The following is a 24215-nucleotide window of genomic DNA, read 5'->3' on the forward strand; positions in this document are numbered from 1 at the left end:
TATTCTGTGTATTTTAACTTCAGTTAAAATCTTCCAGTCTGCTCTAAAGACATTTTACATTTATGTCCTGTATATTTTATATTTATATAGGGTTAAAGCATTATTATTTAAGTATCCTATTTATATTGCCTTTTGTTTATTTTGGCCTAATACAGAACAGTGCTAGAATCAAAACCATAATATCACAATGAGAAGTAAATTTTTAAGCATAAACCATCTCTATGACATTTTTGCTACAACAGCAGAAAAACTGTCAAACTACTAAACTACTGTAGGTAAACATGTTACTGTTTTAGATCTCTTGACATGGTATAAAACTACTTACTCTTCTCGCAAAATAAATTCAATATTTTCTGGAGAAACCTGTCCTGTCACAGGATGTCTAAATGATGTGGTCTGCTGATTATGGCTGAAAGGAGAAAAAAAAAAAAAAAAAAAAGGAAAAAAAGGAAAAAATAAATTAATATTGCTAAACTCAGAAAAATGTATCTATTATCTCTAAAACGCAGAACTGTTTATATTGATCATTCACTGATGCTACTCCAGAAATGAAACATATTTCCTATGTACTTTTCAAGGCAGAAATGTTTTCAGCTTCTTCCTGAATTCTTGTTGACTTTGCCAATGGCACAATGTACCATTTAATTATTAAACAGGTTAATGTTTTAAAAGTAAACTAGTTGCAATGCTTAGTTAGGGAGATGGACTTGGATTTATGATTATTTACATCTCTTACCAGATTACTTAAACATAACATAGAAATTACACAACATAAAGTACTGATTTGTATTTCCATAAAATTCATAGAACAGAACCAATACAATCATTTAAAGTGTTGCTGGAGAATGTTTTACACAATTTGTAATATTTAATGAGATCACAGAAAGAGATTTTGTGGAAGTCATTTGTTGCATGTGCTTTTTTTTCCTCTAGTATGGTATTTCTACAATGATTTTTCTTTACACCTCCATGCACAGCATCATATATAACCTTCGCTGTTCAGTTACACAGCCTATCTAAACCAACATAATTCAGTATTTAATCTGAGTTGAATTAAAATTGGGATCTTTCCCCTCAAAGTACTATGTAGATGTTTTGCTACCCTCTGTGAAATACTGATATCCATTAAAGACTATTAAAGACTATTTTATGTGTAACTGTACTCATACAATGCAAAAATATGGCGTGAAGAAAGCTTATTTCAAGATAAACTGTTAGTCTTCCCTCCTCCTTGAAGCAGATCATTTGAATTAATTGTATAGAAAACACAAGACAATTCCTAAAGAGTCTCACATCTAGTAAGCTCCTTATTCCGTAACCCTGTCCAAAGAAGCAATCTATAAAAATCATAAATCTTAAAGAAACAAGAAAATTAAGATCTTATTGCAGGTCGTGTCTGAGATGCTGTTAGGGAGCCTTAGAATCAGAGAGAGTAACGAACCATAAATAAGTGATCTCTTGGTTCAGAATTTTTATGGGTTTAGTTAAGAATATTTAGGTAAACCTCATCCAAAACTAGAACTCCCATCAAATGCAGCAAAATCTTAACACACTGTGGGTACATTCAGGAAAAACAAACAAAAGAGGCCATTAAATTAATTATAACTCAAAGAGCCAAAAATGAATACTTCCTTTTTTTGTTGTTTTAAAGAAGATTTGGGGGTTTTCCTCCCATAATGCCCAGCTATTTCAGATCTTCCAGAATTGACTAAATTGTCTAGCACATTGCAGGATTTCTCCTCAGAAACAGAATAAGGCATAAAGAAATATTTCAGAGTTTCTAAGTTAAGAAATACTGAAGAGGTAACAGCCTTTCTGTAAAGAACAGCTAAAAATCAAACAGCTCATTACCCATAACAGGACATGTCTTGATTAAAACAAACACCACACATAAACCCCAAAATAAAACAAACAAAAAACCCCCACAAACAAAAACACACCAGCAGGAGGAAAGGGAAAAACAAGCAAACAGACAAACAAAGCCACCACACACGCAAACAAAAAAACCCCACACAACCAAAACCATAAATCGCTAAGTCCCACTTGGACCATGAACAGCAGAGGATGTTTTCTGTGTTATAAACTTTTCACCTCTTTCCAATATGCCTTGCTACAGAAAGTCATACACAAGGGACCAACACAATCAACATTTTCAGTGGTAAGCTGAAAGCTGTGACAACTTGTGTCACACTAGAAGGACTTTTTTCAGCCACTCCTATTACAAAAATTTGAACCCTACGGCCATTAAAAACTGTGAACAACATAATAAGTCATCAACCAGCCCAGGGCCCCAGCAACAGCATTCACTGCTGAGACTGGTGAGAACTGGCCTCTGCTCCAGAGGTGAATTAATGAAATAAGTACCTTGGTAGTTTCAGCTTTCCCACAATATCAGAGATCAGGAGAATGTATTTCCAGTAAGCCTGCAGTGATAACATCTACAAAGCAACCGTAATCTTTTTCTCACAAAAGGACTGAGGAGTATTATTTCCTGAAGAAGCACTTTTTTCTGAGTTTATATTCCAAGTTTGAATATACATCCAAAGAAAGGACTAGGAACTTGCAGATGTCAAAGAAAATAATAAAGAAATTATAACAGTAACAATTAAACTGCATTTTGTCACACAGTTCAAATAGTTTGAAGCTAAAAGTCTTTTCTTTCAAATCACAACTGTCTGTTTTAACCTTTGATACTTAGGCTAGAACTACTAGCAAAATGCAAATACATAGTTAGCTTTAAAATTGAAAGCACATTGTCAGCTTTATTCTCCAGAGGCAGAAGAACTGTCAGCAAGTTCTCATCTGCAGGCTTTTAGTCATTAATAACTCACTTGATGATTAAGACTAAGAAAAAGGACTCTATTCCAGAAATGTTCTAGGGTTATTTCGGAAACTAAGTTAGTCATTATACTATACTAGCACTTTTACAAATGTTTTATCCTTTCCCATGAAATAAATTCACCAGGTCGTCAGAAGATGAATTAGTCCTCTTGTTGTAATTAAAGAGCAAGTCCATTACTGAAAGACTAAGTATTACTTGCTAATAATTAAAATTTCAGCTGGAAAGTATATGTTTCCTAAATATCTGAGCAATTGCATTTATAGGAGAAGTTTTGCACTTCGAATAGTAAGAGCACAGAAAGAGTTCTGTTAGCACATAAAATGCAGATGGTAATTTCACAGACAAGTAACAGACACAAACCTAAAACTTTATGCAAATCTGCAGCTTCAATACTTAGTACTTGATTGGGAAGAAAGGAAACCACTGCCACTAACGATTAGTTTTACGGAACACAGTGGTTTATTTGAATTTGAAAAGTGAGAGTTTAAATGTTTTGCCTCATAGGACTCATTAAGAATAAGCAATGTTCAAAACAACCAATGCAACAGATGGCTAATGCCTTGCAACAAGGAATTACATAGCAGGGAGATTTTTGTCCACAATGAGAGCAGTCAGACATTGGCAGAGGTTGCCTAGCAAGGCTGTGGAATCTTCATCCTTGAAAACATCCGAAATGTAGCTGGATAAGGCCCTGAGCAACGGAATCAAACTTTTTGAGATGGTTCCAGCTTTGAAGCTGTCCTGGCTCTGAACAGGAGGGGCTGGATCTGGTGGGGTCCAGAAGGTCCTTCCAACCTAAATTATTCTGCTCTGTCACTCTCTGCTCCTCTCTCCTACTTTCTCTGCAAATATGATGTAACTCTTACAATCCCTTTGAAGCTTTCCCAGTATTCAAACGGATGTATTCCAATAATATTAGTAGTTCCTTATTTTGATCAGAAAAAAAAAAAAATTGTAACATTCAGTTTTTAGCTTTAGATCACAATAGGTTTTTTTGTTTTTATGTCCTCTAAACATTTGCTTAATGGTAATATATGTTTACACAACAATGATAACAACATCATCTCCAGTAAGAGTCATCTAGTCACTTGTTGCAGTGTTAAGTTATTCCTCCTTTCCAAGCACAGACCAAGAGCAGACCTGGCACAGTTGTTTTCCAGACAGACCAGCTCACCAAGCCTTTGAGCAGTAGTCACCTGTATTTCCTCCAAACAGCAACTGCTGAATGCATTTCTGTTGTCCAGAAATCTACCTCATATAACAGGCACAATAAACGAGCCTTAATAAAAGGTCACAATACGCCGCTTCATTTTCATGCCTCCTTTATTCTTTTTTCACTAGAGAAAGGCTTAATACCCCCAACAAAACTGGGAAATGCTTATGGTGCTTCACCATGTGAATTCTGAACACAGTGGAACTTCCGTTAGTACAATGCCACACATTTGAAATGCCAAGATCACTTTTCCAGTAACATTACGAATTTTCTGTATGATAAATTACGACATTTTTCCTAACAGTCGCCTTTTAAGAGTTTTGTATTATTCTGATTTTGGATAATTGCTAATCAAGAGAACCATCGAACCAAAGCAAGTATGAAAACATGAAGAATCCACACAAAAATGCCATTCATTGTCATCTACCACTACCATCTTTATTATTAATAAATTACACTACAGACTACTAAAAGTAATTCTGAATCTCAAAGTTATAGAACACTGTTTTCCAAGGCTTGTTGTTGATTTGTAATATTTAACACTCGGACTTTTCCTAACAGAATCACAGTTCAAACACTGCGTCTTTGAAACCACATACCGCAACACAAATTCTATCAGTTCACAGCATGTGTACCCAGCATTTACAAACGTAAGAATCAATAGTCACCCATTGTCTTAAGATCAACGGACTACAGCAGTTCAGAAAGACTCAAGACCTTCAAGATGTCAACAATGTTAATACACCTGGCTACCACTAGCCCCATGGGAGAGGATGCTGCTTGAGCATCTGGCATAGCTTCAAAGTTGGCCCTGGGTTCAGGGCTTGGTGCTGGAACCTGAGAACTTCACACACTGGATGTTGCTTATGATCCTAGGGGATGGGCGGGTGAGGGTGCAGACAGACAGCTATTGCCTTTGACAGGACCTTACTGCTTGCCATCCGATTACAGCCTAAAACATTTCTCAGGTATTGATTAAGCAAGTCTGCAAATTTAACATTGCCTATCACTTGTTTGCACTAGCCTAACCTATAGTGTGATGAAATTTTACTGACTTAAACACAGGAAAAACACACAATTACAATCCAGTCTCCAATCCTACAGTATAACTGATACAGGCAGGCACTTCTGCCTGCATGGATCCTTTTGCATAACTCATATAATTAAACTTACTTCATCTATTTTTTTTTCCCTTTTAATTCATTTTGTATTCAAGCCAAAGCCAAATTTTAATAATTAACTTCTGGACATGACTGATGCTGATGACTTTCCATTTGAAGTCAAGCAAGTTTATAGATTGCCCAGGCAGATGAACCTTCAAATGTGTGAATTAACTACTGATTGAGTCTACATCACATTAACAAGAAATTTGTAAGTTGCAAAAAAAATTCATGGTGTCATTGGACAGAGTGTTCAATAAATTATTCCCATCCGTTTCTACAGCATTTGTCTTCCATCTAGGCTGACTCCTTTACGCTTACCTGCAAGACTAGGTAAGCATTAACATCTTTATGTTGAACTCCCCAAATGGTGGAGATAGTTACGGGGGAGCACCCACACTTCTATGGGAGTTAGTGGTGTGGGTGCAGTCGACAGAAGAACTCACGCAGTGAAGAACTGCTGTTCAGCCAGTGAGTTGTTGCTCCAAACAGAATGTGCTTGTATCTAACCAGGCAAATAGCCAGGAACAGTTTGCTTTATTTCATAATGCATTTTTGAAATACATCAATAGCTTCAAAATAGCATCAGCATTACCTTCTGAGCATTTTTCAGATATTAGATTTTAGAATTGGTTAGAAAGAGTATCATAGCTTAGTTCAACAAAATCAGTGCCATCACAGTTCTGCAAATAGTGTTATTGGAACAAAATGCAGTGTAACACAGACATAATTTGGAAGAATTAGAAACAATACCAATTAATTGCATTACAAAAGCAATAGTGCCCACTACAAGCTGGACACACACCAAACCCCATCTTTTCAAGATGCCAAACGTCACCCACAGTTTAAAACAGTAAAGTGTCTCCTTAGAGTAGCTGTAAAATCCTTGCTCCACTGTAATGAGTGTCCAGAAGACTGTACACAGTTAAATTAGCATCATAACCTACGAACAATTACTTTAGAATTCATTTGGAACTTCGCTATCTAACGAAAACAAACTTGACTTTCAGTGAGAAGCAAATGTCACTAACATGACAACGTGAACAGCAGACTCAATCGATTGTACATTCCTTACAGATGCCACATGAACATCTGTGCTAGAACTTGAAAGCTTGAAATGAAATTATTAGGTCCTATAATTAAACACAGGTATTCGTGATATATATACACACATATATCTGTATGCATACTTATCTACATGTATACACCTATATATATATATATATATATATGGTATATATATACACGCACCTCTCTAATTTCCAATGCTAGCACAGATATTTCTGCAATGATACAAATATACTCTGGCTCCTATAGGACTAAATGGTTGGGACAAATGGTCCCAACAGTCCGATTAGATGCAGAAACTTCAAAGACAGATGCTCATGTAGAAAACAAGTATATTTTTTTAAATCAAGGATTTTGGAAAGCATGGAGGTGTTCACTGTTTTGGTTTGGTTTTTTGTTTGTTTGTTTGCTTTCTTCCGCTGGGCATCATTGGCATCACAGGAAAGCAGCAACTTAACTTTTTTCACTACTCGATTCTCTACTACGCGTAAAGCATATTTGCTCCATAGCCTTTCACACAAAAGAAAACTACACTGACCTATTGTAACCATATTACAGTAGCAGTGTTGCAGAATAGTTACACATGAAATGCTGATATAAACCAATCGTGCCACAAGAAAACAACATGTAGAGAGTGACACGTCACATTATTTGTTTCTTCTGGATCTGACACACAAACTAAATTAATAAATTCATTCTCTAATGAAAAATAAAGTGGTGATATCACTAATATGATTAAAACTCCCTGGATAAATGCAGCATATCCTTAAACTCCAACTTCAACCACAATTTAAAGAGTACAGTGAGGAAGATGTCCAGCAAGTATTCCCATATAAGCATGCTATTTTGGAAAAAGTATTTAGGGAAAGCTTTACACAAAAATATTATATATGTCAATTTTTAAGCCATAACAAAACTGATTAAAATAAGAGATATTAATATGCACAGCATCTAAATTTACCAGTGGAGGTTGAAAACCCTCACCAGTCCTATTTGAATACATTTTACTTTGATGAAAAGACTTAGATAAGAATAGGTAGAACAATACACATTGTTCTAAATATGAAAGCAAATACAAGTTTTCCAGTAGCCAGCTTTCATCTAAGTAGCAAGCCATAAAGTCTAGAAAGCTGAAACAATTTAATATAACAGCTACAAAGCCTGAATAAGACCGTTTTCAAAAACTCTACTCCTCTGCCATGTAAGACATACAACCTCAAAACAATCTCTTCATTGGCTTTTTACAGTTGAAGACAGATTCAAACTTCTTAAGAAAAATGCACTTCTGATATATTATTTATTGAATTTAATGCATAATATGAAAAAGTGGTTGTCAGAGAACAATCCTAGAGACTGAAACCTTGCTGGGTTGCTGCGTGTGCCCTCAGACAACATGGAAACATATTGCCCTTTTCCCCTTTCCGTAAGATCACAGTATCACAGTATGTTTGGGTTTGGAAGGGACCTCAAAAGATTATGCATATATTGAATAATATTGGCCCCAGTACTGACCCCTGAGGAGATGCTCCACTCCCTTAATCATCTTCATTGCCCTGTGCTGGACTCTCTCCAGCAGTTCCCTGTCCTTCTTGAACTAAGAGGCCCAGAACTGGACACAATATTCCAGGTGTGGTCTCACCAGGGCAGAGTAGAGGGGAAGGAGAACCTCTCTGGACCTACTAACCACCTCCATCAAGTTCTCTCATGGCTACAGTCTAGAATACTGCATCCCATTTTGGACCTCCTCATACAGAAAAGACATCAAGAAACAAAAGGGAATTCAGTGGAGGGGCACCAAGATGGTCAGGAGCACCTTCTCTGTGAGGAGAGGCTGCTGGAGTCGGTCTTGGTCAGCCTGGGAAAAGGAGACCCTCAGGGTGACCACCCAGCAGCCTCCCATGTGCAGGTGAGCAAGAAAGCTCTTCACAGCCATGCATGATAGGAAGCCAAGAAAGAGTAGGCACCAACTGAAACGAGAGCTTCACACTGCATGTAGGATAAGCTTTTGTACCTTGAGAATACAAAGATTTATGATGAGGATGGTATAGTGCTGGAACAGGCTGCCCACAGAGGTTGTGCAGCCTCCATCCTTGGAGGTTTTCGACACCAGAGTGGGGGAAAACCTGAGCAACCTGCTCTGACCTCACCACTGACCTTCCTCTGAGCAGGAATCTGCACTAGAAACCTCCTCAGGTCTCACCCAAACCAAATTGCTCTAAAATCCTTAGGTTGGGTATAGTTCTTATTTGTACCACAAAGCCAAAAAAAATGCAACCAATACCCAAAACAACAAAAAAAGTTTTGCAGAACAGATCTGGCTAACAGAATAATATAGAATCTCCACATCATTCAGGAAGAAAATCTCAAAACAGCATTAAAACCTGGCTTCTTCCTTCAACCTTCATTAACACCGTTAATTAACTTATTCACCAAATAATTAAATCCAAAGTCCATTCACATTCTACTAATAGTATTCCGTGAAATAAGAGAATTTACACAGCCGAAGTTCCCGTGGTTGTGTGCTTTTTATCTAACAGGACACACGTTCTACCTAAAGCCTGTCCTGTAGTTAAGGCCATTCAAACCATGCCTGGGTCTGTCTCAGTCCCTGTCTAGCACCACCTGTGTCATCCACTGCTTCACAACACCGACAGGGTACTGACCGTAATCCTACAAACTTCATCTCCTTCAGACACCAGGCTAAAGCATAAACAAGGATATTAGCATCATATTCACTGAAGTACCATCTAATATGAAAAAACCACAATTCCCAAAGCGCACACCTATTCTTGTGGGTTGGCTGTTCCTGTTTACTGGCATATATGTTAATAAAAGTTCCTTCATGAGTAACAAACTGTTCCAGTCTATCTTGTGGTTAATGCTGAAACACTTCAAACTCTAATCACATAAAGCTTGAGCCATAAATAAAAAATTACAGCTACCAAGTTGTTTCCTTTGGTTTATGTTATTCTTGGATGTTTTGAAGGAGTCCCTCCTTCCCTGATCTCATTCAACTCACTGTGTTGAATAAAATACAATGCACCTCCTCCAAATTTATTTGTAAAACTCCTATTTTTTTTTCTAAAATGTTTTTTCCTATCAAATATTAAGCACAAAATGGACTACAGTACTCTCAAAAGGCACATTACATCAAGCTTCTACTTGAGCGAAGATTAGTACTTCGGTATCATCTTGCTGAGAGCAACAAGTATAAATTCAAGTTTATCAGACCAACTTTTTGGAGCTTTGATTTACACACCTACTGGTTGCTTTCCTTTCTAGAGAAGCCCAGCATCTACAGCACTGAAATAGTGACACATACAAAAGCCATGACATTTGCATCACATCACTGAATGCTACTGTAAGTCACACACAAATCCATCCCAACTCGGAGCTGAATTTCCACTCCACAGTCAAAACAGAAGGCCCAGGGGGCAAAGAAGTCATTCCTGGCAGAACCTCCCCATCCCTGGCGGGACCTCACCATCCCTGGCAGAGCTTCACAGCAGCCTGGCCCCGTGGCCACAAGGTCTGCACGGCACCACCAAAGGGACGGTCCATACAATTTAGGAAAAAAACCCAATATCTTGTAGCTGCCACTGCCATGAAATAAAACTTCAAAGATTACAGAAAGGGGTTATTTGCACTGTCAAAAGCTAGTATTTCTTAAAAGAAAAAAAGAATCCCATTAATCAATATAGTATCATGAGCTAATGTGTATTAATCACACTCTCTCAATACCTCATACGAAATGGTTCTGGTGCCAAAGTTGTAAAGCAGATAAAAATTTACTACAATGTTATTTACTCAAACATTTCCATCATACAAGTGACCCTACTGTGTAGTGAGAAACCCACAATGATTCATAGTCTAAACTAATTCCAGATTGGAACTGGAAAACAGACATGGAAGATTCTCTTTTTAGACTACGCACAGAGTTTACAGATTATCTAGAAATGTATTTTTAGTTCAACAAAAAGCTCTTCAGCATAAAAAAAGGGGGATTTATAGCTAAATCAGTTCTTGATGACTTCAGTCAAACTTGCCCAAAGAAATAACCAAGAGCCAACTCGTCTTTATGGAGATGTACAAATACTCAGCAGCCCCAAGTCAGACAAGCAGAGAAGCTCCCAAGACATTTCCAAACAATCACAAAAATACTGGTGTACAATTAATTTAAATCACTCTCTTTGGCATTCATAGAACAGAAAACATGCAAAAATATACATAACACTGCTAGACAAGTTTATACAACCAAACAGCAACAAAACCCACATTAAGATATTAAAAATTTCAACACTGTAATAAACAATTTTAATTGCTAAAACTTCTCTGCTTTTAATACTCATTATTTTACTTAGTGGAGAAACCCAAGCAAATTGTTTTGAAAATTAACTATTTTGGTGTAATGCTAGAATTTTCATTGCTAAACATAAACCAATGAACTAATTCTGCAGAAAGAAGGCAATTATTTTCAGTCATGCAGTGTCTCCTCCCCAAGCCCCAAACCAATTCACTATGTAATCAAAGCATGTCAAGTCACAATATAACCTATAGCAATGGGTTAATAACAATTTACATTATTGGCGTAAATAATGCTAAGTGTATTGAATGTCTAAGTATGTGAACCAAACATAAACCAAATTTAAGAAAACTCTCATATAATCACATCCTGTGTTTAATTTCTTGAATCAACAAATTGCACTATCCATGAAAATCTGAGACTAGAATATTAGAATACAGTCAGAAGAGTGGCACTGAAAACGACCCAGCCATGGAAGAAACATTTGCATTTTCTTAACATCACTTAGTAAACACATCAACAGGGCCCAAACAGCCAGTTCAGAAAAAGCCTAAAGTACACAACTGATGGCAATAAGATGATCTAGTAGCTAAAGAAAAAAGCACAAGGAATGTATAAAGAAACACAGTTTCACTCTTTCCATCTCAGAAATAGCTTTAGCTAGCAAACACATTTTTTAAACTACTTTTTTAGTTTTCTATGAAGTGGCTCAGAGGTTTCATTTCTATCAGCAAACATCAATATGCATTATTGGATAACATGCAGTCATCTGGGGATAGCATGCATCTTCTTCAAAATCAGATCTGAATTAGACTCTCTGTGAAACCACATTATCCCATTGGGAAAGATGAAAACTTCCTTAAACACATGAAGCATGCTATTATTTTTCAAAGTAACTGGAAGGATGAAGCAACTACCACCTTTCACAATAAGCCTGGAAGTCAACAGCCAAATATAACAGACAAACTACCAACAGCCAAAACAGATTAAACCAGACTCCTTAACTTGGGTTCAGAGAACAAGGGTGCAGCAGAATCCAGCCAAAAGACAGCTCTTCATACATGACTATATATAGCGGAGCTATCAGCAGCATTCCTCCTGCACCACTTGAGCAGCACATCACAGCTGCTTTGTCTGGCTCTTGTCCTGTAGCTCTGCACTGAAACCCCCACCAGAGCACCCCATTCTCACCAATGTGAAGCCAGTGCAGATAACACCTCCAAGAGTACAACAGCACGGCTGCTGCTTTATCATTAGGGCCTTCACAGCCCATACAGCTCCACAGCAGAGCTCACACAGCTGAATATCACAGAAATGTGCCCTTAAATAAGACTTTGGCTAGAGGACCTACAGCGCTACCAACCATGAGAAAGAATGAAAAGGCCTCTCACCTTTGTAATGCAAGGACTAGTTCTCTGCCATCTCCCCAAACTGGCCAGCGAGCTGGGAGGGCATGGTTCGCTTTCTCATCTCAAACCACTACCGTTTGCCGCTGTCAGGAAGGCGGCCAGAGCAGAGCATGAGTTCCCCTCAGAGAGCACTCTGGTTCTCATGTCTCACTGCTCGGCTGGATCCCTCCGGTCGGCCGGCGTGCAGCAAGGGCAATGCTGAACCCTGAACCCGGCAGTCGGTGAGCTCACATCGCTGCCGAGGCCTGGGGTGAGGTCGGGGAGAGCCGGCAGGGTTAGAGATTGAAAGAAATTCCGAAAACTTCTGCAGGTCCTGCATTAAGTCCTTCCAATGCTGAGCCAGTCTCTATCAAGCATGTGACTGAAACTTGGCAGCTGCGAGGGTGAAGTAACTTCACATGAAATAATATTTGTTCTTTGGGTAATTATTTAACAATACATACAATGACAGGCTGCTTTTGAGAAATGTGCATCTTCCACTTACAGAATTTTGTAATCTCTTCAAGATGTAGGTATTAAATAGTCTTTCACTATTCAGAGAATTAGAGAGCTTTTTCCCTTTCAGATACAGCAAGATCAAAAATAGAGTACTCCAAAGCCATGAGTGAGCAGAGCCAGACTAAAAGCTAGACACTGCAGAGAAGTTCAGACCAGCACTATAATAAAACCAGTTTTATTCAATGCTAATTTTTAAAATGCAAAAAAAACCTAAGTGCCACATGATGAGTATTATAAGCATATATATTTGATCAAGAGGATTACAAGCAGCACAATACCTTTTCAGACTTTCAGTGCTTCGGCTGAATTTTAATTTAGTAATTATAGAAAATGCACAGTGTTTTAACAACGTTTATATAAATGTATAATCTAGCAATTTAATTACTTGCAAATATGATGTAGTTGTTTCAGGGGCTTTTTTGGTGTCTTTGTTTTATTTTTGTTTTATATATTGACTATTTTGTAAAATTAAACCACCACCACACATCAACATCACAAGTGTTTTCTCAAGAACTCTTGGGATCTTGCCGTCCTCTCCATTACAGCAATTGAAACCAAAGCTAAGATTTATTTCTACCTTCTTGGACAGTGTGCAACACTACATTAAAATCTTCAGTTTTAACTTCATAAAATGTACTTAAATTTGCCTTTTAATTTGTACAACTGTAAAATATATTAACTAACCTGGTTTCCTACGTAGTTACAAAGAGTAACATAATTTGTCCGCACAGCAATTCACTCAGTCCCTCATTTTTCCACATGAATTCTGTGTGCTTGTGAAATAGCTGTAGCTTGTAGCAGTGATCTCTAACAAAAGGGAAACACATCTCCAAACCTGCTGTTTGGAAGCTGGTTCGCTGTGACTGCTACATTCACTTTCTCTGGGTCTTTATATGATTACAGGAATTCAAAACTTCCCAATAGGGAACGTCTCCTCTTAGAGAAGAGTATGTACTTGGGCAAACTCTGTATTATTTCCTCCTGCGGACTTGTTATGTTCAGCATATAGAAATTAATCTGAAATGAAGCTTCTATTTTAATTTCTCCCAGTCAGCTATTGGAACTACTCAAGGTCACAAGTCATTACAATTAACATCTGCTGCCAGTACTTGTTTAATTCTAATAGAGTGACCAACAAATTACGCTTATTCCTAAAACGTAACTTAACAGACATGGCAATTGCAGTACATAAAAAAAATAATGAATCTGTAAGTAGCACAGAAAATAATAAGACAACAGAGTGACTGATTTTTGCCAAATAAGTCATCAGTGACTCACAGAGAGATTCTGCTTCGATATTATATGAATCAGTTTTGCATTTTAAAGTTGAAACAATCTGAATAAATTGAGTGTTGACATTTCAGGTATTTCAGATAATGGATCAGGACTTGAAGTGTCTCTTTACAGAGAAATGGGGTTCTCCCACAAGAAAAGAGAAAGAAGTGGCTAAATTTGTAAAACCTGAAGTACAGTACGTTTTCTGCATCGTTAACAAATAAAAGAAGTTAGAGGTTTTGGCACTACTACACGGGGATTTGGGAGACGAGGATTCAGATCTTGGCTCCGAAGCAGATTTCTTGTATGACCTTGTTGAGTAATCTTATTTTTGTAAAATCATCATTTTATTAACATTCAAGACTTTCAAGAGAGAGAAAAGGCACCTACCAATTCAGAGTCTTAACCTCATTTGCAGCTTTCAGGGTGCTACTGCAGTGCATACAAGCAAAACCATTCATTTTCAATAGCAGAAAGGACTACCTTGACCTTGTCAAAGAACTCCAGCAAACCTGGGAGGCAACAACAAGCTGGAATTTCTGAATCTAGCTAAACAAGACATGTTGTTGCCTTCCAAGTTTGTTTACAGATTTACAAAAAATCTCTTTCAGTGCATGGAAGTTTGTTCTTTAAAATATTTACATCCAACATAAAATCACCTTTATTCTGAAAATAACATTTTGGCTACATCAATTATTCTTTGCGCTTCAAGTACTAAGTGTATGGATATAGGAAGAAGGAGGTTGCTTTTTACACTAGTGCACTTTTTCACAGTTGTGAGGTGAAACACTGTAAAACAGGGCACAATTCTGTTCAAGCTTAATACATAATAATACCAAGAAAGCAAGTTTATCAAAATTATTTCACAAGATTAAATTGCCAGTGCCGTTCTTCAAAACTGAAGCAATGTCATCTGAAAACTTGCATATCCAAATATAAGTCTCCAAAACTAAATTGACTCTGAGATGAATTTTTCTATACTACTTAATCAAAATCTTTCTGCTCAATTACTTGTATCCTAGTTGCTACGAAGTTAATTCACCCAGGTACAACTTATAAATAACTGAACTGAAACATCAAGTTCAGCCTAACATGTCCCCCAGAATGCTTCTGTGATACCACATACTCTTGTCTTACTACAGTTCTGTGAAAACTATCTAAGAATCTAAATCTAAACTAGGGATGCTAATACAACAGATCAGATTCCAGAAGTGATGAGCGGCAATATTCACTTCTCTCAAAGCACACTAGAAAGACGTAACCACATTGTAACACAAATTACTGTCAAATCAGAATAAAAGAAGGGAAAAAGCCCTGTTTTTGAATAAGAACCTCTCTAGAAAAATAAAATAAATTAATTATATTTTTCTTTTATGCCACAGACTTTCTTTCGTATCTAGCATTCTGGGACTTCCATGTTATATACCATAAGTTTTAATACCTCTGAATTTAACCATTCTCAGACAGCTCACAAATTCTGCAAATACCATGTGCATATTCCACATTCTTCTGATGTGAACATGTTGCAGAGTAAGACACCGTATTCTTAAAATATTAAGAAAAAACGGCCCAAACTTCTTGGCACCTTGAAATGTCTGGTCCTACATACCTGTTTGCACTCTCAACTATTTCTGTTGATATGAATGTAAATTTTGTCAGCATGAGAACTAGAAAACAGAAATAAAAGCTATTTTGTTGATATATCAGAAAATGACAATTGAGAGTCACTATGGGAAAAAACCCACTAGAGTTCTACCATTAAATAGTATTTTAGGGACAGAAACGGGAAGGTCTAAATATTTTTGTTTTAAATTACATGATCTAAAGGAAATAAACAATGTTGAAGTAACAATACTAACGTTTCTGATTAGTCAGCATGCCCTACAGGGAAGGACAAGAAAAATAAGAAAAGAAAGGAGAACAAACAAAAAATTCCACCACACATTCCTACTTCCACAGAGAAACTGAAGAGCACTTACTCTCTAACGGATATTTTACTGAAAATATTTCACTATTACTTGTTATCAGTAATAGTGTTAGAGAACTTGCCGTCAACTGAGGAAACCCAAAGTCTGCATTAGCAGAACCCACCTGAACTATACTAGTGCTTAGTACTGAGGCCAGTTCTGTTTAATATCTTCATGATCTGGACCAAAGGGATCCAGTGCACCCTCAGCAAGTTTGCAGACGACACCAAGTTGGGTGGGAGTGTTGATCTGCTGGAGGGCAGGAAGGCTCTACAGAGGGATTTGGACCTGCTGGATCATTGGGCTGAGGCCAGTTGTATGAGGTTCAACAAGGCCAAGTGCTGGGTCCTGCACCCGGGTCACAGCAACCCCACGCAATGCTACATGATGGGGGAAAAGTGGCTGGAAAGCTGCCCAGCAGTAAAGGACCTGGGGATGCTGGTCAACAGCAGCTGAATAAGAGTCAGCAGAGTGCCCAGGTGGCCAAAAAGGCCAACAGCATCCTGGCTTCTGTCAGGAATAGTGTGGCAAGCAGGACTAGGGCAGTGATTGTCCCACTGTACTTGGCACTGGTGAAGCCACACCTCATATTCTGTGTTCACTTTTGGGTCCCTCACTATAACAAAGACATTGAAGTGCTGGAGAGAGTTCAGAGAAGGGCAACAAAGCTGGTCAGGGGCCTGGAGCACAAGTCTGATGAGGAGCAGCTGAGGGAACTAGGGCTGTTTAGCCTGAAGAAAAGGCGGCTGAGGGGAGACCTTATCACTATCTGCAAGTACCTGAAAGGAGGTTGTACCATGGAGGATGTTGGTCTCTTCTCCCAAGTAGCAAGTGATAGGATGAGAGGAAACAGCCTCAGGTAGCACCAGGGGACGTTTAGATTGGATATTAGAGAAAATTCTTCACGACAAAGGTTGTCAGGCATTGGAACAGGCTGCCCAGGGAAGTGGTTGAGTCACCATCCCTGGAGGTGTTCAAAAGACATGTCGATGAGGTTCTTAGGAACATGATTTAGTGTCAGTGTTAGGTTATAGTTTGACTCTATGATCTTGAGGGTCTCTTCCAACCAAAATGACTCTATGATTAATATCTAGCGGCAACTGAAGAGATCACACAGGTACTTTGCTGCAAATGGTGAGGCCAACTCTCTGCATTTGATATTGAAGAGTCATTAGAGGAAACAAAAGAAAATAACCAAGAATCCTGTTATGTTTCTTAACACTATTCCCTAGAAGTTTATATGAATGAAGAAAAAAAAGACAGGTGTACCATTTTTATTAAATGGTCTTATCCTACCCACAAAACCACAAGTATAAGGACCGTGCTCCCATTTTAAAGATCTTTCTGGCTACAGTTGAGAGCAGATTCTTGGGGGGGGGAAATCCATATACATGACATGTAACACCAACTATCTTTGAAACCAGGAAACCTTCATCTAATGCCATGTGGTGTGTATTGAAGACATATGCAACATGCCAGTTTTTTAACTGCTTACCAACAGAAGAGAAAAACAAACACTTAAAGATTCCATGAAATCATTAATAAGACAATCAACAAAAAAATAAAGGGAATTACCAAACTTTTTCAAGGACTATCCTTTAAGTTGGATTAGCTTACCCAATCTGACTCATCACACGCTTGTAGAATTGATACACCAATGTATTTGGTAGAAAAGGTAAAGAGAGCACGTAAAATATCAGAATTACTTATGATCTCTATTGTCACCTTATGTAATTATTAAAAAGTTACTGTAAATAACAAACTACCTCAACCCTTAAGATAATTACAGCATTACATGGCTCCTGCACCAGTGCAGCTCCATAATCAGTGGACCACAGTTTTCATACATTTCACACATTTCATTTATTTTCATCTGGATTCCATTAAATTTGCATTCACTCAAAATAATGGGATGCACACATAGGAAATAATGTCACTCCAATCTAGCACAGAATCATGGAATGGCTTGTGTTGGAAGGGACCTTAAAGATCCTGCCATGGGCAGGGACACCTTCCTCTAGACCAGGTTGCTCAAAGCCCCATCCAGTCTGGCACTGAACACTTCCAGGGATGGGGCATCCACAGCTTCTCTGGGCAGCCTGTTCCAGTGTCTCACCACCTTCTTAGTGAATAATTTCTTCCATATATCTAATCTAAATCTACCCTCTCTCAGTTTAAAACCATTACCTCATCCTGTCACTACACTCCCTGATAAAGAGACCCTCCTCATCTTTCTTGGCAGCCCACTTTAAGGCCTGAAAGACTGGTATAAGCTCTCTCTGAAGCCTTTTTTTCTCTGGGCTCATCAACTCCAAGTCTCTCAGCCTGACCTCACAGGAGGTGTGTTCCATCCCTCTGATCATCTTTGTGGCCTCCTCTGGACCCACTCCAACAGGTCCATGTATTTCTTATGATGGGGGCCTCAGAGCTGAACACAGGACTTCAGGTGGGGCCTCATCAGGGAGGGCAGAGTTTGAGAATCACTTCTCTCGATCTGCTAACCGCAATTCACCCACTGAAACTTCACGGTTCATTTAAAATGTACTTTGACCAGTGTTCACTTAACATTGTCTGCATATATTCTCATCAATGACAGCTGTATTCTAGATTGCTCAAGATTTCCTATACTTGATGAAAGTATCCAAAAGTATCATGTATAGTTCATAAACTAGTCGTTCCACAAATTCTTCTCACAACATTTTTGAGGCAGCTGGAGATTTTGAATTTTCTCTGCTCTTTGTGTTATGCTATCTTGCAGCGGGAACAGCTGAATGAAGACCCAAGAGTGACGACACAGGAGCAATAAGGAAGAGTACATGCAAGGAGACAAGGGAGGGGTATGTACAGGGTTGCAAAATGTCAAATGCCCACAACAACAGGAATTCTACGCAGTTGCCATTAAGGAATAAATAAAGGTTCACGAGAGTTCTGTTTCTACTACAGGAAAATTGCCATTAGAACTCAGAAACCAACTACTGCTTAAAGCCACCATATGAGGGACTGGACTAGCAAGAAATTGTATGTCCTCCAGTATGCAAGCGGCATTGCAATACACACAGTTCAGGTCACCGGCTTTTCACAGGACTTTCCCTCAGATTAACCAAATTCCAGCAACTAAATAAAGTCATATAAGCACTACAGGGATTTTCCTTCCTCCGTAATCCTCTACAACTGAGACGTTCTCTTCTGTTCCTTGAGTTCCCAACTGTTCCCTGGGGCTGGAAGTACAGGTAATTCCAGCTCTCCAAAGAAATATCCTGTCCTCTTCTCCACACAATAACTAACGTATAACCATATTTATTATAATATCATAACCATATATGCAGTATTCATGTATAATTATACAACTTTACAATCAAGATTCATAAATTCAAGAATCAAAACCTAAGTATTAGCTGACCTATGAGATACTAAATGGAGCAGACTTTTTAAAATGCAGATATGCAGAATGCTGAATGTGGGGCATTAGCAGCAGCAGTTGTTTCTACAAATTAAATCTCAATGGTATCAATTAGCAGATTTCTCAGGAAATCATTAAAATGGGATTCTCAATTGAGTCTTCACAACACTGCTTCTACTGCAACCTCTGTAACAGAATAGACTCTTAAAAAACTTTTCATCTTAAATTTTGTCAGAGCCTGTATTTACAGTATTATTTTGTAAATGAGACGTTTCAGACACTCCTATCTCCATATATTATAACAATGCTCCAAACATACTGCTCCAGGCTCTCCCACCCCCAATGTCTCTAACCTATTCACCTCCAAGCAAGATTTTCCCTTTGCACTACTTTTAGCCCAACCAGTCTGTCATAACATTGGAGTCACTACAGAAATCCTCAATTAGAAGCAGAAACACAAGACTGTAGAGACATCTTATCTTCCAAAAAACAGCTGAAGTGCAAGACCCATCCATCTCAACCCTAAGCATAATTTCCACAAACTTTCCACACTCTTCATTCACAGAAAACTATCAGGCATCTGCAACAAGCTGGCACCAAACTGTAGAGAGAGAAACAGAATGTAAGCCTTTGAGTTACAGAATACCATTGTTCTAGCTCACTTTCTCTTTCTTATTCTGTTTTCTTCATGTCTACCAGGAATACAATTTTAGGTATTTAGCTGTTTTCATTCACAAACATTTTCTTGTTACTAAAAGGTCAGAATGACCGAAGAAGGAAAACTACGACATATCTATTTCTATTGCGGAGATTCTAAAAAAAAAAAAGTTAACAGCTAATGCTTCTAAAAGCATGAACAACATTTGTTACAACTAAACCTATATAATTTACTTAAACATCCTCAAAAACCTGAATTATAGTACGTAACACTTCCTGATCATAAATTAAGAATTACTACAATGCAGGCAACAAAGTACAGATTAGGATAGAACTTGTAAAATGCCAGTTTTTCTTGGCTTTTGTCCATCTACTATTTCGTAGTTAAATGCTAATCACATTATTTTAACTGGTAAGAAGCAGTTTTCCTACAGAGGACTGAGGAAGGAAGTTGGGTTATAGGCCCTTATTAGCATTTTCCAATGTGAAATATGGTTATTTTTAAACAAAAGTAATGATCATATCATTTGCTGACTGGATCACAAAACAATTTTGCTTCATATTGCTTATATTTACCACATTAAAAAAAAAAGCAACCTTTGTTTTTAAATACTTGTGTTCACTTTTCTTTAGATGACAAATGTCTGTGCACATTCTCTTCTCCTCTGTATCCAAGACAAGACTGGAATCACCCGTTCTAATTTCTGAACCAGTACTCCGCACATTATTGGAATTAAAATGCCTAGAAATGCCATCACACTCATGTAACTTACTTAGCTTAATGTAAATTAATGTAAACTAATTATAATGGACACTGTGACTATAGTACCAGGAGCAATTTTGCTAGTAAGAAAATAAAACACACATGTACAAAACATAGTTTAAAACAAACAAACAAATGTTTCAATGATTAACCGGAAAGTCTATTACCTTCATTAGGAAGGAAAAATTTATGCAGTGACAGAAGCTGCAAGTTCCAAGGAACAGCAAGACTTCCACAGCAGTGCAATAACCTTTGCATAGCTGAGACCTATGGTATTGCCTGAAAGACTAAATTACAGCAGACACTATTGAAATTACAACAGACAAACAGATCAGTAAAAACAAGACCTGAAAAACCTGGAGATGACATTTACCTACTACAATACAAACACTGATTAAAGATTTGCTTTAATTTACAAACACTTCAAATGTGACAACTCATATCCCTCAGTGCTTGCACAATTAAGATCAATGGACACCAAGCAATAGGTCTGCTTTGGTCCACCTGTAAAGGATTCTTATGAACTTTTTGGTAGAATGACGTCTTCAGAGTCAATACTTGTGGGATGAGTTAAGACAGAAAGGTAATCTTGGAAAGTGTATGTCTACTTATAAAACAATGACATTTAAAGATTATTATACAACACAGTAAAAAAAAAAACACTTCAGTGTTCTTGATGTAATGTATTCAACTTCATTTTTAAACAGTGCTTTTCATGTAAGAATATGTTCTAAACTACTGAACCAGTAGCAAACAGAAAAATTCTTTGAACATCCTTAGTTCGCTTATTCCTTGGAAAACGAAACTGAAACCTGTCAGGGTCTGCCCAGCATAGAATGGCAGTTCAGGTCTAAAATACTTCAACTCCGAGAAAAATCTGACCAACCTGGGTCAAATTCACAGTTATGGAGAAAATTTCATTGCACAGCCCCAAAAGAGTTTTCCTCCACAAGCACATTAGTCCTTCAGCTCTCCAGTTGTGGCAGTGACAGTCTGCAGAAAGTAAGGTTAACAAGGTTTCCTAACTATTATACGGCCAAAACCAAAATGAAAATTATTCCCCTGTACTATTGCTTTTCACTAAGAACAAAAATAAAATAAACAAATACATTTACTGATACATTTAATTGTACTTTTAATTTTTTAAAATGTGTGCACAGGCGCATATTTGAGGTTTTCATTTTGAGGCTCCAGACAAATCACAAGTTAGGCAGACTTCCCAAAGATTAAAATTCTTGAAATTCACACAGCTGATCTCTCTCATGTTTAGGAACAGCCTGCAGGTTTTGATTACAATGTGCCTTTAAGCATAAAGGTATAAAAGCAAACAAATCTAAGAAGCACTATAATGGATAGAATGAAACAGTTAAAATCCAAGAGAAACCTTCAGTTCAGCTTATTATCAGAAAGCTGATACATCAGTAAGCTGCTATAAATTAATTAATATTTACCAGTGGTAAGAACACAAACTTGGGCAGCCAGGTTAACACACCGTAATGATCTTAAGGAATCCTTGTTTCACAAGCATTTTGAGGGATCTTGAAATAAACTGGTGGCCATATACTACCTACGTTTAAAGTAAAAGCTAAATTTAAAATATTTTTCTTAAAACATCTCTTCGAACTTAAGAAAGCTTCTTAGAGTTGAAAAACAGGTATGTGGTAACAAAGAGACATATAACTGGATTCCTGTTGCATACAGTGTTTTGAGACAAACACACTTTAGTGCAGTACTACCTAATGCAAATCGGAGTTTACAAACACCCTTATACCTTGTAAACCTTACTTCCCTCTTCATTCTTGAAATCATGGAATTGACGGGGTAAAAGCACTGTGGAGACTGTAAAATCAAGAATACAGAACTTGCCTGCTAAGTGTGTCACTTCCACTATTCAGAAATGGGATTCACAGCAACTTTTTAGGCTCTGAAAAGCAACTCTAACTTTAAGGTGACTTTTCCAATACAGTCTTCCAAATATGAATTTATAAAACTTTTGTACAAGTTAGAAAAATCTTTATAATCCAATGCTATCCTTTCCACAAAGGATCCATTAAAACATATCACTTGAGACACATTGCAAATCATCAAAATGCAGCAAATACAAAACTATATATATACAGACGGTACATGCATGAATACAACATTCATCTTCTATAGTGAAATGCATGCACACCTCTGCTGTGAGAGCAGTAGAGAACAATTCAGTATACAGACTGCAGGGTGCTGTGAACTCTGACCAACTGAGTCTGTTAACAGTTCTGTGAATTTGGCCCTTCTCTTCAGAGCAGGGCAAGAAAAAGCAATTACCAGTGATACTTCACATGGCTCTTAAAAAGAACCATCTGAAACAGTCACCTAGACACCACTTTTTCATACAAAAACATCAGGTTAAAAAAAAAAAAGATGTTTTGAAAGCCGGGTAAAGAAATCCTATTCCATCCTGAAATCCTTTCTGAAACATTTAAGTGTTCATAATGGAGCTCTCAGTAGCAATTACTCACTTTGAAGCTGTCACTCAACTGTCACCATGACAACAACAAAACCTTTTCACGCCTAGAGACAACAATAGGAATTTTTAATTACTGCCATTCACTCTGCTGACAGCTTGAGCAAAACAAAATTCTACTCTCTAAAAAAAATTAAAACACCAATTTCAGATTTCAATAATATTTTTTTCCCCACAAGCATTGTGCTCTTTATAATTTCCCACACACGCACGTTTAGATTTGACATTTGCTATTTATCAAATACTTTGGTGAATATGAATTTTAGGACAGCTGGCAGAATTCTCTCCATGTCAATGCAACTAAGGTTTGTAAGCCACCTCAGGGGGAAATCTAAAATGTCTATAAGGGACTGACTTGTCTAAGTATCAGACTAGAGGCAAAGCTGTGGACAAGGCATCTCATCTTTTCCAATTGTTCCAACAGCATGAAAGATTCTAGTCTTGGGGGAAAATAAAGATGATTCTTCTAAGTACTGTTGTGGGGTTTTATAAAAATAATATTCTAGATATTTGTTTCAGAAAAACCATGATGTTTTGGATCCTGCAGATTCTTAAACATCAACCCCTGAACTTGACAGGGCTATTCATTAATCACATTGTGCATAAACAATCCTGCAGATTAGAAAATATTTTCAGCTCCCTGATCAACAAACACAAGGGGATAAAAAGAGGAGCACTTAGTGGTAATTTTTCTGTATGCTACCACAAAACACAAACTACAGGTGTTATTTTGTGTAACTGCATAGCAATACTTTAACAAGCTGGCAAAAAGATACAGCTTGATAGCCTCAAAATTTACCACTTTTTGTAGCTGTTTATATAATGTAGCCTATCATCAGGCAACAGTATTTGAAGTATATTTGGAATATCAGGTTAGATCATGCAACAAAGAAAAAGAAATTACTTCTTGGCCTAAATCCATCACGACATGTCCTATATGGAAAAGTGGGTTTTAAAATAAAGTATGATGCAAGAATATATAAATGAATACAAAAACGCAAAATGTCAGAAAAACTAGTATTTATACAGGAATCAGAGTAATTATGTTGGTTAGAAATTGTATAATATACAAATAAGTGATACATGAATCAACAGGAAATGTAGTTAGATTGTCTAGGCAAAAAAATTACTTTTTCTTTTGATATTAAGGACAT

At 37.4% G+C, this 24215-nt stretch overlaps 1 protein-coding gene across 13 annotated transcripts in view; it reads right to left on the reverse strand.

Annotated features, from left to right (window-relative positions):
* Positions 1-24215, reverse strand: part of PLEKHA7 (pleckstrin homology domain containing A7) — a 156488-nt gene that overhangs the window by 66779 nt on the left and 65494 nt on the right. For 7 of the 13 annotated variants that reach the window (XM_071808939.1, XM_071808940.1, XM_065838379.2 and 4 more), the window contains one exon: positions 326-409. The exons of 3 other annotated variants lie outside the window; for them this stretch is intronic. In XM_071808939.1, the coding sequence (XP_071665040.1) occupies positions 326-409 (84 nt within the window). Of the gene's footprint in view, positions 1-325; positions 410-2364; positions 2454-11977; positions 12322-24215 lie in introns of those variants that run through there. 3 more of the 13 variants (XM_065838384.2, XM_071808941.1, XM_071808943.1) reach the window with 3 other exon arrangements.

The sequence above is a fragment of the Patagioenas fasciata genome, chromosome 5, assembly GCF_037038585.1.
Source record: "Patagioenas fasciata isolate bPatFas1 chromosome 5, bPatFas1.hap1, whole genome shotgun sequence".
Classification (NCBI taxonomy): Eukaryota; Metazoa; Chordata; class Aves; order Columbiformes; family Columbidae; genus Patagioenas; species Patagioenas fasciata.